This window comes from Capsicum annuum, chromosome 10, assembly GCF_002878395.1.
Source record: "Capsicum annuum cultivar UCD-10X-F1 chromosome 10, UCD10Xv1.1, whole genome shotgun sequence".
Taxonomy (NCBI): domain Eukaryota; kingdom Viridiplantae; phylum Streptophyta; class Magnoliopsida; order Solanales; family Solanaceae; genus Capsicum; species Capsicum annuum.
In genome coordinates, this window is record NC_061120.1 from 13,380,704 (window position 1) to 13,394,496 (window position 13,793).

Consider the following 13,793-nt stretch of genomic DNA (forward strand, 5'->3'; position numbering starts at 1 on the left):
TGAATCTGCTATGTGACGTATGGACTGAACATAATGAACTGAACTGAACCTCTGAATACTTGACTTACAGCTGAGGTTTTTAACTTGAGGGTCAACTTATGAGCACCCTCTATTCTAGATTGAATTCGTTACGCCAAGAGAGACTGAAGGATCTAAGACATGAGAGCATCAAGAAGAGGTAAGGTATCTCCCCCTTTGGATACTATATCCCTCTAAAAATGCACACCTGACTGAGATACTAGGGCGATGCACAAGGCATCTACGAACTAGATTATAGATGAACTTCGGGAGTCTGAAACTAATGCATGATGCATGAAGATAAAAGATTCATACGTACCCGGATCTATGTCAGGGAAACTTTCTGGATCATGAAAAGTCTGAAGTGAATCGAGTCGATTCTGACGCTGGCCACTATTGGTGCTGGGATTGGTGGTCTGCTGACACAAATCTCTACCTTTCTGAGCTAACACTCTACACTCCCGCATTCTGTGATGTGGCTTACCGCATCTAAAATTATGGCGAAAGCACATGGTGTGTGTTATTCCATTCACCCAGGTGCTACCAAGATGTACCACGACTTACGGCAAATCTATTGGTGGAGTGGTATAAAGAGTGATATAGCAGAATTTGTAACCAAGTGTGCAACTTATCAATAGGTTAAGGTAGAGCACTAAAGACCTGGTAGTGCGTTGGAAGAGTTTGGTATCCCCACTTGGAAGTGGGATGAGGTGAATATGGACTTTGTGAATGGATTACCCCATTCGCATTGTCAACATGATTCGATTTGGGTGATAGTAGACAGATTGGCTAAGTCAGTGTATATTTTGACAGTTCACACATCCTATACGGCTGAAGATTATGCCAAGTTATATATCAAAGAGTTAGTTATATTTTATGGAGTTCCTTTTTTTATTATCTCAGATAGGGGTACTATGTTTACCTCTCAATTTTAGAGAGCTTTCCAGAAGGGTCTTGGTACCCAAGTTCATCTTAGTTCAGCTTTTCTTCTGCAGATAGATGGATAGACAGAAAGGTCCATTCAGACTCTAGAGGATATGTGGAGGGAATGTGTTCTTGATTTCAAAGGTAGTTGGGATGACCATTTGCCGTTGATTGAGTTCGCTTATAATAACAGTTATTATGCTAGTATTCAGATGGCCCTATTTGAAGCTATTTATAGGAGGATATATAGATCGCTAATTAGTTAGTTCAAAGTGGGTGAGGCCACTTTGATTGGGCCAGACATGGTGTTTGAGGCCATAGAGAAAGTTCAGTTAATTCGAGACAGAATGAAAGAAGCTCAGAGTCGTCAGAAATCTTATGCAGACGTAGGAAGAAGAGATCATGAGTTTGAGGCTGACGACCTTATGTATTTGAAAGTTTTACCCATGAAAGGGATGAAGAGATTTGACAAAAAGGGAAACTTAGTCCCCGCTATGTAGGCCCTTTTAGGATTCTGAAGCTACCCTCAGATTTATCCCCAGTTCATCTAGTATTCCATGTGTCCTTGTTGAAGATATACATGGATAATTCAGCTATTATACAAAGTACAGATATTCAGAATAACCTTTCATATGAAGAAGTTCCAGTAGAGATTCTTGATCATCTGATCCGTAGACTAAGGAATAAAGAAGTTTCTTTGATCAAAGTTTCGTGGCGAAATCAGTACATTAAGGATGCTACTTAGGAAACAGAAGCAGACATACGTACCAAGTATCCTCATCTCTTATCCACAAACTCAAATTTATTCGAAGGTAATAGTCTTCCTTCATTCAGTTCTTTTCCAGCCTCAGATTCAGCTATATAGCAATTTTCATGTAAATTCATGCACTCACAGGTCAGTTTAGTATCTCATTATTCTTTAGATTCAGTCATATAGTTATGTTAGTTGTGCATGATATCTTATAGCCTCAGATTCCTCAGTATTTTTCAGCTTAGCTAGCCACATTCGAGAATGAATATTTCAAGGGGGATATATTGTAATACCCCACACTTTTTCTAACTCAATTTAGCCCCTAGAATTTTAAAGGCTAGCTTTAAAAATGAATAACTTTTGTTACATGTGAAATTTTACAGATTTAGACCCTTCATTATATAGATAATTGAATAAGCTTTCCATTAATACTAATTTCTCCCAAATCCGATACTCGATTGAGAAGTACGACATTTTTAGTAAAGCATTATGCCATTTAGACAAGCATTGCATCGCGGAGAGGGGTAACTTGGAAATTGTCATTTTCCAGTGGACCTCCGTGATTGGCCTGGGTCGCGGAGAAGTTCCAGGTCCCAGTCATCCTTTTTCCAGTGGCGCATCGCGGTGATAGCCAAAATGGGACTCGTCCCTTTTCCAGTGGCCCAACGTGATTTCACCGCATCGCGTTGAAGCCAAAATTCCCAGTTGTCCCTTATCCAGTGAGCCACCGTGATAGTGGCGTGTCGCGGTGGCATGCAAAGTTGGGATTTTTTTAGTTTCAATGAAAATTTTAAAAGAGGCTTTGGTCAATTCCCAAGCCCCCAATTCATCCAAAACAAGGAATTAAAGCCTATTCTAAGCACTGTATGCTTATTTTAATCCATTCTCTCTCAAAGAAAAACCTAAAGCGCTAACGCTTCTTCTCCAAGAAATCAAATCCCTCCATTATTTCTTCAAGAAAGCACCAAATTGAGGATTCCCAAGACAAGATAATCAAGAACTCATCTTCAAGAACTCAAATAGGAATCAATAATTCAAGATTCTTCATCTAATCATCTACCAAGGTATGTGGGGTTTATGAACAAGGATCTTCTTTTATCCCTATGCCCAAAAATAAGTTTTAATTACAAATTCATATGATTTTGAATGATTATACATAAGTTTTGAATTAAGGTTCATACATAATGCTGTTATTTGTAAGATTATGAGATTTCAAGTTATTATGAAGATGAATTTCATGTTTAATTTCATATTTTCATGCCTATTGCAGTAATTTCCAAATTTTTGAGATGAATTATCATTGTTTTCATTATCAAGCATGAACTTTATGATGTCTTTACATGAACTTGATGCATGAGTTACTAAGCCCAAGTTTATATGTTGATATTTCAAGAAAGATGATGCTTTAAGCATCCTATGATCATATTAATTATAAATTTCAATAAAGCTTTAAACTTTTGATCCTCAGATAAGTTTTGGAATCCGCTTTACAGATTTATTACAGATTGCAGAATTTTGATTAGCTTTATTTACATAATGACTCAAATAAAGCATAATTGGTTTCGTAATAAACCATTATACTAGATTTTAAAGTGGATTTTCAACAGAATAAGTGCAGATTTAAAGGGAGTAGTATTTAGCACCAAGCTGGAAGTGTGGGATTAGCGTGCCCTATCTTCCACAGAACTACGTAGCCAACGTAAGTACAGATTATCAGATTATTCCCATTTCTACATGGATGACAGTTATAGATGTGATCACCTAGCTCAGGTTATACTCCTTGGCAAGAGTATGACACCTCTCCCCATCGTGAGGTTTTCCCCTTGGGGAAACAAGACGTTAGACTCCATGTTAGCTCACATGGTTTATATCAGTTAGAAGAACCTCCCTTGCAAAATAGTTTTTAAGTGAATTCCCTAACAGTAAAAGCTTTCAGAATAGTTTTAAAGTATTTCCCTAAAGCCTTAAGTTTACAACTTAACAGAAAAAACTTTTAGAAAACTAAGTATAAAGGGTCACTACTTTATTCAGATTATGCTTTACAAAAAGATATTAGTTACAATTTCAGCTTTCAGGTTTTAGATTCAGAAGTGAGTCGTTATCATACTTAGACAGTATGGTTTATAGACAGAACATTAGTACAACTTTCAAAACTAAATAATATGACTCAGTAGATTTACAAAGTATGATTTGCTATTCATGATTTTAGATTTCAGTATTTCAGATATTCCAGCTTATGTGAGTCATTACATTTAGCATACACTATTTTACAAATTATGATAATGAGATGATGTTTTACCTATGCATTTCACCCCCATATACTTAGTACATCTTCAAAGTTCTGAACCATATATAAATCTATGTGCTACATTGTTTCATATTGTAGGTTCAGGTGCTCAGTATCAACAGTGTGAGTAGTTCGAGCATCTCCATCTACATCTTTCAGTTGTTGAGTCCTCATAGTTCGGGGACTTAGTCATTCAGATATTTCAGCTTATTAGTTTATATGCTTTAGTATTCTTTTTAGATAGTTCGAGTCAGCTAAGGGTTTGTCCCAGTGACTCTCTAGGTATTAGTAGTTGAGGCCTGTCAGACAGCTAGATATGATTCAGATTATTTAGTTTTGATTGTCCAGGCTCTTAAGTCTGTTATTTCAGATGTTATATTTCAGATATTCTCAGTTAGTTAAGACAGATTTTTGCATTTAGTATAATTTATACCTATATTTCCTTTATTGTGAGACTCAGGCTTAGTAGAAGGCAGACAGGGTTAGCTTAAGACTACTCGTAGGCTTGAGCACCGTGTGACGTCTCGAGATCATATTTTCGGGCGTTACAAAAATCTTCATCCCAACAACCATATTCTACCAAATTAAGCCCTAATGAATTAAATTCAAATCAAAAGAAACCATGAAATATGGTCTTCATTTATATTTTAAAGATCATACCTGGTAAGCTTACTAAAGAGAGGAAAGTGATGAAAAAAAAGTCCAATATACTTATCCGGGGTTTTATTCTTGAAGTACCCATTTGAACCTGTGCTATCACCTACGAACACCAAAAAACAAGCTAACAAAATGAATTAAAAACATTAGAAAACATCAAGAAAATTTTTTTGGGTTGCCTCCGAAGAAGCGTCTTAGTTAAAGTCATGGCGCGACATTTTTTGCCTATCAAATTAATGTCTCAATTTGGAAGACTTGAAACAACGGCCCAACTTTAGATCAATACATCTTTGAGGCATTTTGGGCAAAGGTGAGGACACAATGAAATATTTTCTATCTCACCACTTTGAAGATTTAAACCTTTTACCCAACTTCACATCAAACTTTTTACTAGGTTCATTGGGTATTGGCGAGAGCATTAAAAATTCACTTGTTACACATCAAATTTTGCATTTATTGACCTTAAAGTGAGGGACTTCATTTTGTCCTTTTGGAATGAGAAACTCCAAAATGTATGGATTTTCCTCCTTATCTCCAAATTTCATCATTTGGTTGGGTGGTTCGACTTTCATCACATCCGCCAAGAATAATATTGAAAAGTGGTTCGAGTGAGATTGGAATTGCATCCTTCTCAACATCTTCGCACAAAATTGGGCTAGAGTCTTCATAAAAGATTTGCTTGGTTTCTTCTTTTGACTCTAGCACTATTTCCCCAATCTTGGCATCATCCCTTATGGTTGATTCGGTTGGTTGGGAAATCACTGAGGGTTCACAACCATCAAGCTCATTTAGAAGAGTTGGCATGATTATGGTGTTTGAATAATTGACCTCCATATCTATCTCTTCTATCCTATTTTTTTCCTCGTTACATGCCCCCATGTCTTGATGCATATCATGTATGTTATCTCCCTTTGATTCTAAACGATCCAAGATTAGTTGAAGCATAGCTTCAATGCTACTCTTCCCGGTGCTTCGTTCTTCTTTTTCTAGACCATAAGACCTATCAAAATCATAAGAAGAACAAGTAATTGGGTTAGCATAACGAGGGTTGGGGGCATCTGGAGAATAACTATAATGTCCATCTCAACCACCACATAGAGAACAACCATACTTTCTATAAGATCGAGATGGTGCACACATCTCTCTCCGGGGAGAATATCTATAATCTTGACAAAAGTGGGGTCCATTACAATATGGACATGGACCATTAAGATAGAATTTCCAATCACCAAAATCATAGTAGTCCCGAGCTGCCATAGTAACAAGTAAACAAGAAACAAAAAAAATCTAACACACACAAAAAGCAAAAGAAAATCACAAACAAATATTTACAAGTTTGAATTAAAGAAAGAAACCTAAAATTCCAAACTAACTCAATACACCAAATTGTTCCCCGGCAACAACGCTATTTTTGATAACACTCAAGTTACACGTTCAATTAAGTGCAAGGCAGTCATTGTCAATATATTTACCCAACTAGCAGTCGGGGTCGAATCCACGAGGAATAATGTGTGTAGCAATTAAGTAGGTTCGGAATGAGAGCTACTAACTAAATTCAATCTTATGGTACAAAATGGTTTTGGGGTTTAAAATGGGTATCAATCATGAAAAAAAATTTTGGGCTTCTAAAGACCTAATTCAAGACTAAAATGATTAGAGTGTAAACAATTAGGAGCGGATCTTGGGACTATGCTATCCTAGGGGTAAGATATGCATGGGTATCTAATGATTCAATGTCAATTCTAGTTGTTGATGATCTGGTAGGCTAGGTTTAAAATCCTTGAGGCTAGTTTTTTAACAAAGCCTCAATGCTTTCACTCGTTGACTCTTTTGAGTACCTAACGAGTGTGCAATTAAAGAAACCTAATACCTCAATTAGGAACCCCTATTTCTAGGATGGAACCCGAGGAATAATCAACCTCATATTCACCCTTATTTCTAAGATAGTGAAAATTAGTAAGATATACCCATAAATTATCTATTATTGCCTTGGTTCCCACATCCCTTTTTCAAGGATGATGAGGGTTCCTAAAGTTCACCCAAAATCCTTCTTTCAAAGATGGCTTAGATCTTTCTAGAGTTTGGAGTTTTCACCCATCAAACTCATGTGGGTATTTGGGGATTTCACCCATTAAATCCCAACCTATTTAATCAAGCAATAATAGAACCCATCATCAACAAACTAAAATCTACACAAATACATAACAACCCATACACTTGCACCCTATTCAAGAATAATCCCAAGAGGAAGAACTAGCAAACCATAAAGACAATAAACACAAATAAACCATGAATTCCATCAAACAAATTCATGAAGGATAAAAATAATGCAAACCAAACTTTAAATCTCCACAAATCTTCAATGGAATTAGCTAATTCTTCACTTGAAAGTCACTCTAATGTCTTCTTAGCTCAAAATTAGTACAAATTAGGCTCCAAGCTCCAAGAAATTACAAACCCTAATCTAAGCTAAGATAGAGGAATGTGTAGTGATAGATGATAGATAAAAGATGGTGAAAAATGAGATTAAATCCCCTATTTAAGCTCCAATTTCACATTTGACCAATATTATAAAAATTTCACCTTGATCTTGTTCTGCTTAAGGAGATGGAGAGCAGGTGGAAAGCGAACACAAAGAAGATGGCCCTTTACTTTCACATTTGACCTCCTTTTGACTTGAAAGACTTGCTTATCTTTCCTTTTAAACTTTTTCTACTCAAATGAGCATTCAGTATGAGATAAATATCAAATCAACGGAAATCAGTAAAAAAAAGCATGATAATTTAGGCTTAAAAGGTACTAGAAAGTCATCAGTGATGGCTTATCATAAAACGGCGTTGCATGTTAATGAAAATGGAATGTTCAAGTAGTTTTTTATATCCCATGGTGCTTGGATTCTTCATTTTCAATAGTTGAGAAAAGTCATAGCCGTCGACGAAACTTTCTTGAGGATCAAGTATAATGGAGTTTTTATAGTGGCGATTGCATAGGATGCCGACAGTCACATCTTTCCCATCACTTTTTGTGTAGTGGACAAGGAATATGATGCCTCATATACATTTTTTTGAACAAATGCGAAGCTGCGTTGATGATACCGAAGAGTTGTGTATAATTTAGAATAGGCATCCAAGTATATGAAAGATGAGTTGAATTTTCTTCACTTCAACTCACTTTGGTTGTTGCATTAGGCATCTTGAAGAAAATATTTGAAACAACTTTCACAGCGAAAGGATCGTGACTCTTTTTTATAGAGCAGCTAAAACATATAATAAAGCTGAGTTTTTTGACCATTTCAATCAAATAAGGGATATGTATCCCAAAGCAGCACAACATTTCGAACTTGTCGGTTTTGACAGATAGATCCGGGCATTTTGTCCGGCAAATAGGTATATTCTTATGAATTTAATGTCTTGTTTGAGTTACAACTTTGTAATACTTACTCTATGATGTCGTACTAAGTGATTTATTCTATTGGTATAATATTATGACGTCAAACATAGCTGAATCATTTAATTCAATGTTTGGCGTTGCAGTTCAAAAAACAATAGAAACAAATTTGTTTTAGGAAAGCAGAAAAACAAATATCAACGAATATCAGTTTGGGGAATAGGTTATTTGCTCATCAAATAGTAGATTACAAGTTTAGTATCAACGGTCATGGTGATGTTGCCATGGTGGACTTCAAACAAGATCTTGTACATGTAGAGTTTTTGACTTGAACAAAATACCTTGTCTATATGCTATGGCAACGCCTTGAGCCCAATATGGTGCATAATATGGAACTCAAATTTTTGAGTACTCATCTCCATATTATTCGGTGAAAAGATATATAATGGCATACAGTGAGAATATTAATCTGGTGCCTCCTGAAGAATCTTGGTTTGTTCCTGTAGAGATTTTGGAGAAATTAATACCTCCTTCATATTTGACTCAAATACTATCAAACTGGGAAGAAGGTTGTACAAGAGGAGGCGTGGAGTCAGAGAATCATTTTCATCAAGAAAAAACAATTGCTCCGTATGTAAGAACGTTGACCATAAAAAAACTACATGCCCGGATCATAATGCACCATGCTAGTTGTAATAGTAAAACTTGTATTATTGTTTGTTATAGATTTTGATATTTTTAACTCATTATTGTGAATGTAAGTGTTATTATTAATTATATAAAATATCTTTGTATTTACTTGTGGATCAATAAAAAGAGGTAAAAAGATAAATACTTTCTGTATAGTAAAAGATGACAATCGAGAGTCAAATATCAAAGTAATTATATTAATGTCTAACTTCTGAGTTAATTGATCAGTTCATAGATATTTCAAATAAAAATATACTTTACATGCATAAAAACTGCATGAGTGATAATATAAATCACATCTTTTATGGAAATATATATGAATTAACTAATTTGGACAGTGGTACACCGCTTAAGAAAGAATTAAAGAAATTAAGCAAAGGGGAATATGACGATATTAATCAATATTACTTTTTGATTCTTTTCAAACTCTTTTTAAAATTAAAAAATTGTTGAAAACCCACATTAAAAAGTAGAGTAATTCTTAAAAGAATAATTAATACATTCTTAAACTTTAAAAAATGGAAAGAATTAATACATTCTTAAACTTTAAAAAATGGAAAGTTCTAAATGACCATAATTTTTTGGCATAAATTTGGCCACAATTGTAAAAAGACTTCTATAGCCTAATTTTAGTTTTACCATGCTTTTCCAAATAAGTTTCCCTCCAAAATATATTCTAAATGCAGTCACTTTTTCCAATTGCCTAAATTTATTGAACAACTAAAATTGATTTAAACAACATCAATTAATAAGTATAAAAATTTTCTACATAAAATTTAAAAACTATAAATTTACTTATACTTAAAAAAAAAAAAGTGTATTTCAAACTTTACTCTCATTTTAATAATAATGTATAGATAAACTTATATTTGACTTCAAATTTTACTCGGTATAATTTAAATATATTTATAACTTATTTAAGCAGAAACTTAATGATTGGTCCTAACAATAAGATTTTAACTTTCAATCATATTATTATTTTTTATTACGATGCTCATTAATTATTTTATAATTTTTCACACACAAACGTGTGTTTATAAAATCTTATATTCCTATATTTTAGTCTACTAAAAAGAGGATAAATAATTTAAATTGAAAAAGATACCATCCCATTCAAAAAGTTTTATTTTAAACATATCTAAGAATAAAATTTAAAATAAATTAATTAAAGTAATCTTAATTATTTGAAAAGTGGAGTTGATAAATAAAAACTAAATATGTCATATTTCTATGTCTAAATTCTGAATTATGTCATAGTCATAATCTTCGTTATTAAATATGTTTATGAATTATTTTTTTTATTTCAATTTTTAATTTTATTTCTTGATCAACCCAAAAATAATTCTTTAATTTACTCAATTCGAATGAAATTATAAATATTGATTGTGATACAATATTATGTTTATTTGATAAAATTTGAACTACAATTATTTTAATTTCTTAGAAACACACAATTATAATATGCATTTCAAGAAATAAAAAGATGTTAATTTCTTTTTTTCTTTTTAAATAGTGGTGTTCATAATTCGGTTTGGATCATTTTTTGATTAAAATCAAAACTAAGGTAATTTAGTCAATTTTAAAATTTTAAATTAAAATAAAACTATCAATCTGGTTTGATAGTTTGGTTTATAACTAGCTAATGATAAATTGATATTTATAAAATAATAAAGAACAATTATTTCAAATGAATATTGGAAATTAATAAATTGGTATCTATGATTATTAGATAAGGGTATTTGAATATTTTACATTACTTTTCAATATTCCTCCAAAACTTTAGCATTTTATGTTGTTTAATTGTGGAGATTACTTCATTTCAAAAATCAAAGGATCAATCTATTGAAGTACATTAAAAACTAATCATATACTATACCATATATAGACAATTAGATTTGGAGTGTTATGTTTGATCATATTTTTCAAGAAATAGAATTTAAAAATATCATAGTACAGGTAAAATAAGTAGACTAAACTCAAATTAATATTTATAAGGTATAATATATTTATATTTAGTTATGAAAAATAATATCACGTATTCAAATAATAATAAAATTTATACATATAATTTATTGATTTGAAGACAAAAAGCTCAAACTTATTTGACTTCTTTCTTAACTTAAATAAAGAAAAAGATGAGTTGAGGGACAATTTATTCCTCTTCGAACAATTGTTATTTTTTATCATACAAGTCTTTTGCCTCTATGTTACACGGATTGGATAAATTGTTATTCGTTGCTTATATATGTTACTAAATTGACCTTTAATTAATTGTTTTTAGTTATTATATTTGAATAAAATTAAACTATATATTTAAATAATTTTTTAGCATAATCTGTGAGATATTTCAATAACGACAACTCAAACACTTCAGACAAGATAAATGTCAACATATTATAGAAATCATATAGTTCATACTTCATGTGTCGAACCAAAGAGAGTGTGACATAAGAGTTGACCATACAAGTCTTTCGTCATTATGTTACGTTGATTTGATAAATTGCGGATCGATACTTATACATATTATTAAATTAACCTCTAATTGATTATTTTTTAATTAGTATATTTAAATAAAATTCAATTTTAAATTGAAATAATTGTTATACATAATTTGTGAGATATTTCAATAACTACAATTCAAACACTTTAGACGTTGTAAATGTCGATATATTAAAGAAATCATATAGTTCATACTTCATATGTGTCGAACCAAAAAGAGAGAGACATAAGTGTTGATCGTACACGTCTTTCGCCTTTATGTTATGCCAATTTGATAAATTGTGAATCATTATTACTAAAATGGCCTCTAATTAATTATTTTTAATTATTATGTTAAATTTAAATTAAACTATATATTTAAATAATTTTTAACAATAATTTGTGAAATACTTCAACAATAAAATTCTATTTTAATTCAAAAATTAAAATACTAGTGCAGTTGATCAGTTATGCTAGATGAAGAAATAAACAATAAAAAATAAAAATCCGTGACATAACATAAAATTACACGAAGTAATGATTCAGAAATAAAAAGACAGAAAATGAAACATAAATAATGTAAAATAAAAAATTTAGATTAAAAATTAGAAATTACAAAAATTAAAATAGTAAAAAAATTGAAAGAATTGGACCGGATAAATGAAAACTGAAATAATCAGTACTTGTTAGGGTTTTTACCTTGATTTTCTTACCAAATTTGAGTTTTAATTTTCTATTAAAGGAAAATAAAAGTAATACCATAACTACTTTTATTTTTCCTTAGAGAAAAATATAAATTTTTTCCATATTTGGAAAACCTCTTTCTTGGAGGAATGGTTTTGGAACTCTATAAATAGAAGACACCTCTTCTCATACCATAACACAATAACACAATAGAATCCACAATGTAGTTGTTTGAAGAGTATTGTTTAGGCTTTCCCCTTCATCACCACTAAACCCCGATCCACCAACACCGGTACCACCGCCGGACCCTCCAGACCCAACTCCGGCTATCATGGAAGAAGACACTCCAAGGAAAATGTCTTACAAAGAGACAGCAGAGGAATCAAGTGACAAAATCCATGGGAGTTCTGAATCCCCCATGAACTTTGAGAAATTGGGCACCCTAGATCCTGAATCTGGCAAAAAGTATATCCCTTTGACTGATGAGGACAAACAACGACTATACCTCTCGTGGAGAAGATCTGTAATCATTAAATGCATTGGCCGGAAATTGAACCACCAATTCCTCCGTTCAAAGATTACTGATCTGTGGAGACTCCAAGAAAACATAGTCCTCATTGACTTAGGGGAGGACTACTATACGGTTAAACTTGCTCTTGAGGATAGTCAGAAAAAATTCCTCTTGGAAGGTTCGTGGTTTGTCACTGGTTCCTACGTCTCAACAAGGGTTTGGGAGCCTAATTTCGTACCTATAAAGGCAAAAATTAATTCTTCTGCATTCTGGGTAAGACTTCCCTCCCTGCCTACTGAATTTTATGATAACACGATACTGGAAAAAATTAGGAAGAAAATTGAGGGTCTTCTAAAAATAGATGCCTCTACATCTTCCTCCCTTAGAGGACGGTATGCACGTATCTGTATTCATATCTAAATGGACACCCCTGTATGTACCTCTATAACAATTGGACACCCTCATCAACAAATTTTCTATGAAGGAGAAGGGTTCCTGTGTACCAATTGCGGGAGACTGGGTCATACCACCAAAAACTACAGCTTTAAGCAAACCATTCGCGAAGATAACAACCTCAACAGCGCTGAAACAACGGAGTTCAACACTTCAAAGGAGGTAACTTTGGAATGGCAAACTGTTTCTTTCACCAAAAGAGGTAAGAAATCACGCAGAAAAGGACACTTTAATACAGGTACGAAGAAAGCAGACAAGCCCAATGTAAACACCAAGTCTTACGATCCAAAATCAGGTAAGTTTCTTGATCAACTTCAAAACCCAAATTCTTCGATCGATTCACCGGAAAGATCCCGCCGACCTTCCAATTCGAGTAAGAATCAGGGTACTTCATTATCGGACCAAACCTCTACACTGGACCGGTCCAATAAGATAACTCTTGGTAAGAGGCCCACTAGCTCAGCCACAAAGAATAGGTTGCCCAATGCTCATGACCTAAAATCTCACCACAGCCCACTAGCTTGGGCCAAGAGCAATACTAATGCTCCTCTTTGTACGAAGGCCCAACCCAAAAAAGCCCAATAACTAAATCTTTCTTCTTCTTCTTAAGTTTTCTCTAATAGTAAGTCAGCGATGGGCCCCCCAATAGGTTTGAGACACTTCTAGAGCCTGAGACCTCTAATCATCAGAGTGACATGACTAATTTAAGTCTAATCTCTCAGCCAAGCCCCCTCTTTAAATTGACTGCACCCTCTGCGTCTTCCACCCGCAATACCTCGGGGAAAACTCTTCATCATCATTACCACCATGTTGATAAGAACCTGGTCACAAATACCTCCGAAAATACCACTCCTCCTAAAACTATCTCTGAAAGTCCTCCACTTCAACATGAATCATCCTCCCCCTCTAATGCTCATCTCCGAACCTCTCCCTTTGGATCATGCCCCAAATTT

At 33.4% G+C, this 13,793-nt stretch overlaps 1 protein-coding gene across 1 annotated transcript; it reads left to right on the top strand.

Moving 5' to 3' along the window:
* The first annotated feature begins 8,469 nt into the window (after positions 1–8,469).
* On the top strand, positions 8,470–13,425 carry LOC124887703. Its single transcript, XM_047397606.1, has 3 exons — positions 8,470–8,654; positions 12,126–12,779; positions 12,930–13,425. Exons 1-3 carry the CDS (start codon positions 8,470–8,472, stop codon positions 13,423–13,425), a joined length of 1,335 nt encoding a protein of 444 aa, XP_047253562.1.
* The last annotated feature ends 368 nt before the right edge of the window (positions 13,426–13,793 follow it).

Bases quoted from the DNA above. Each gene is read 5' to 3' on its own strand.
- LOC124887703 (XM_047397606.1), top strand. From the start codon at position 8,470: ATGGCATACAGTGAGAATATTAATCTGGTGCCTCCTGAAGAATCTTGG. The intron at 8,655-12,125 runs GTATGTAAGAAC...AGTATTGTTTAG, and splicing joins CAAGAAAAAACAATTGCTCC to GCTTTCCCCTTCATCACCAC. The intron at 12,780-12,929 runs GTATGCACGTAT...CAAAAACTACAG, and splicing joins TCTTCCTCCCTTAGAGGACG to CTTTAAGCAAACCATTCGCG.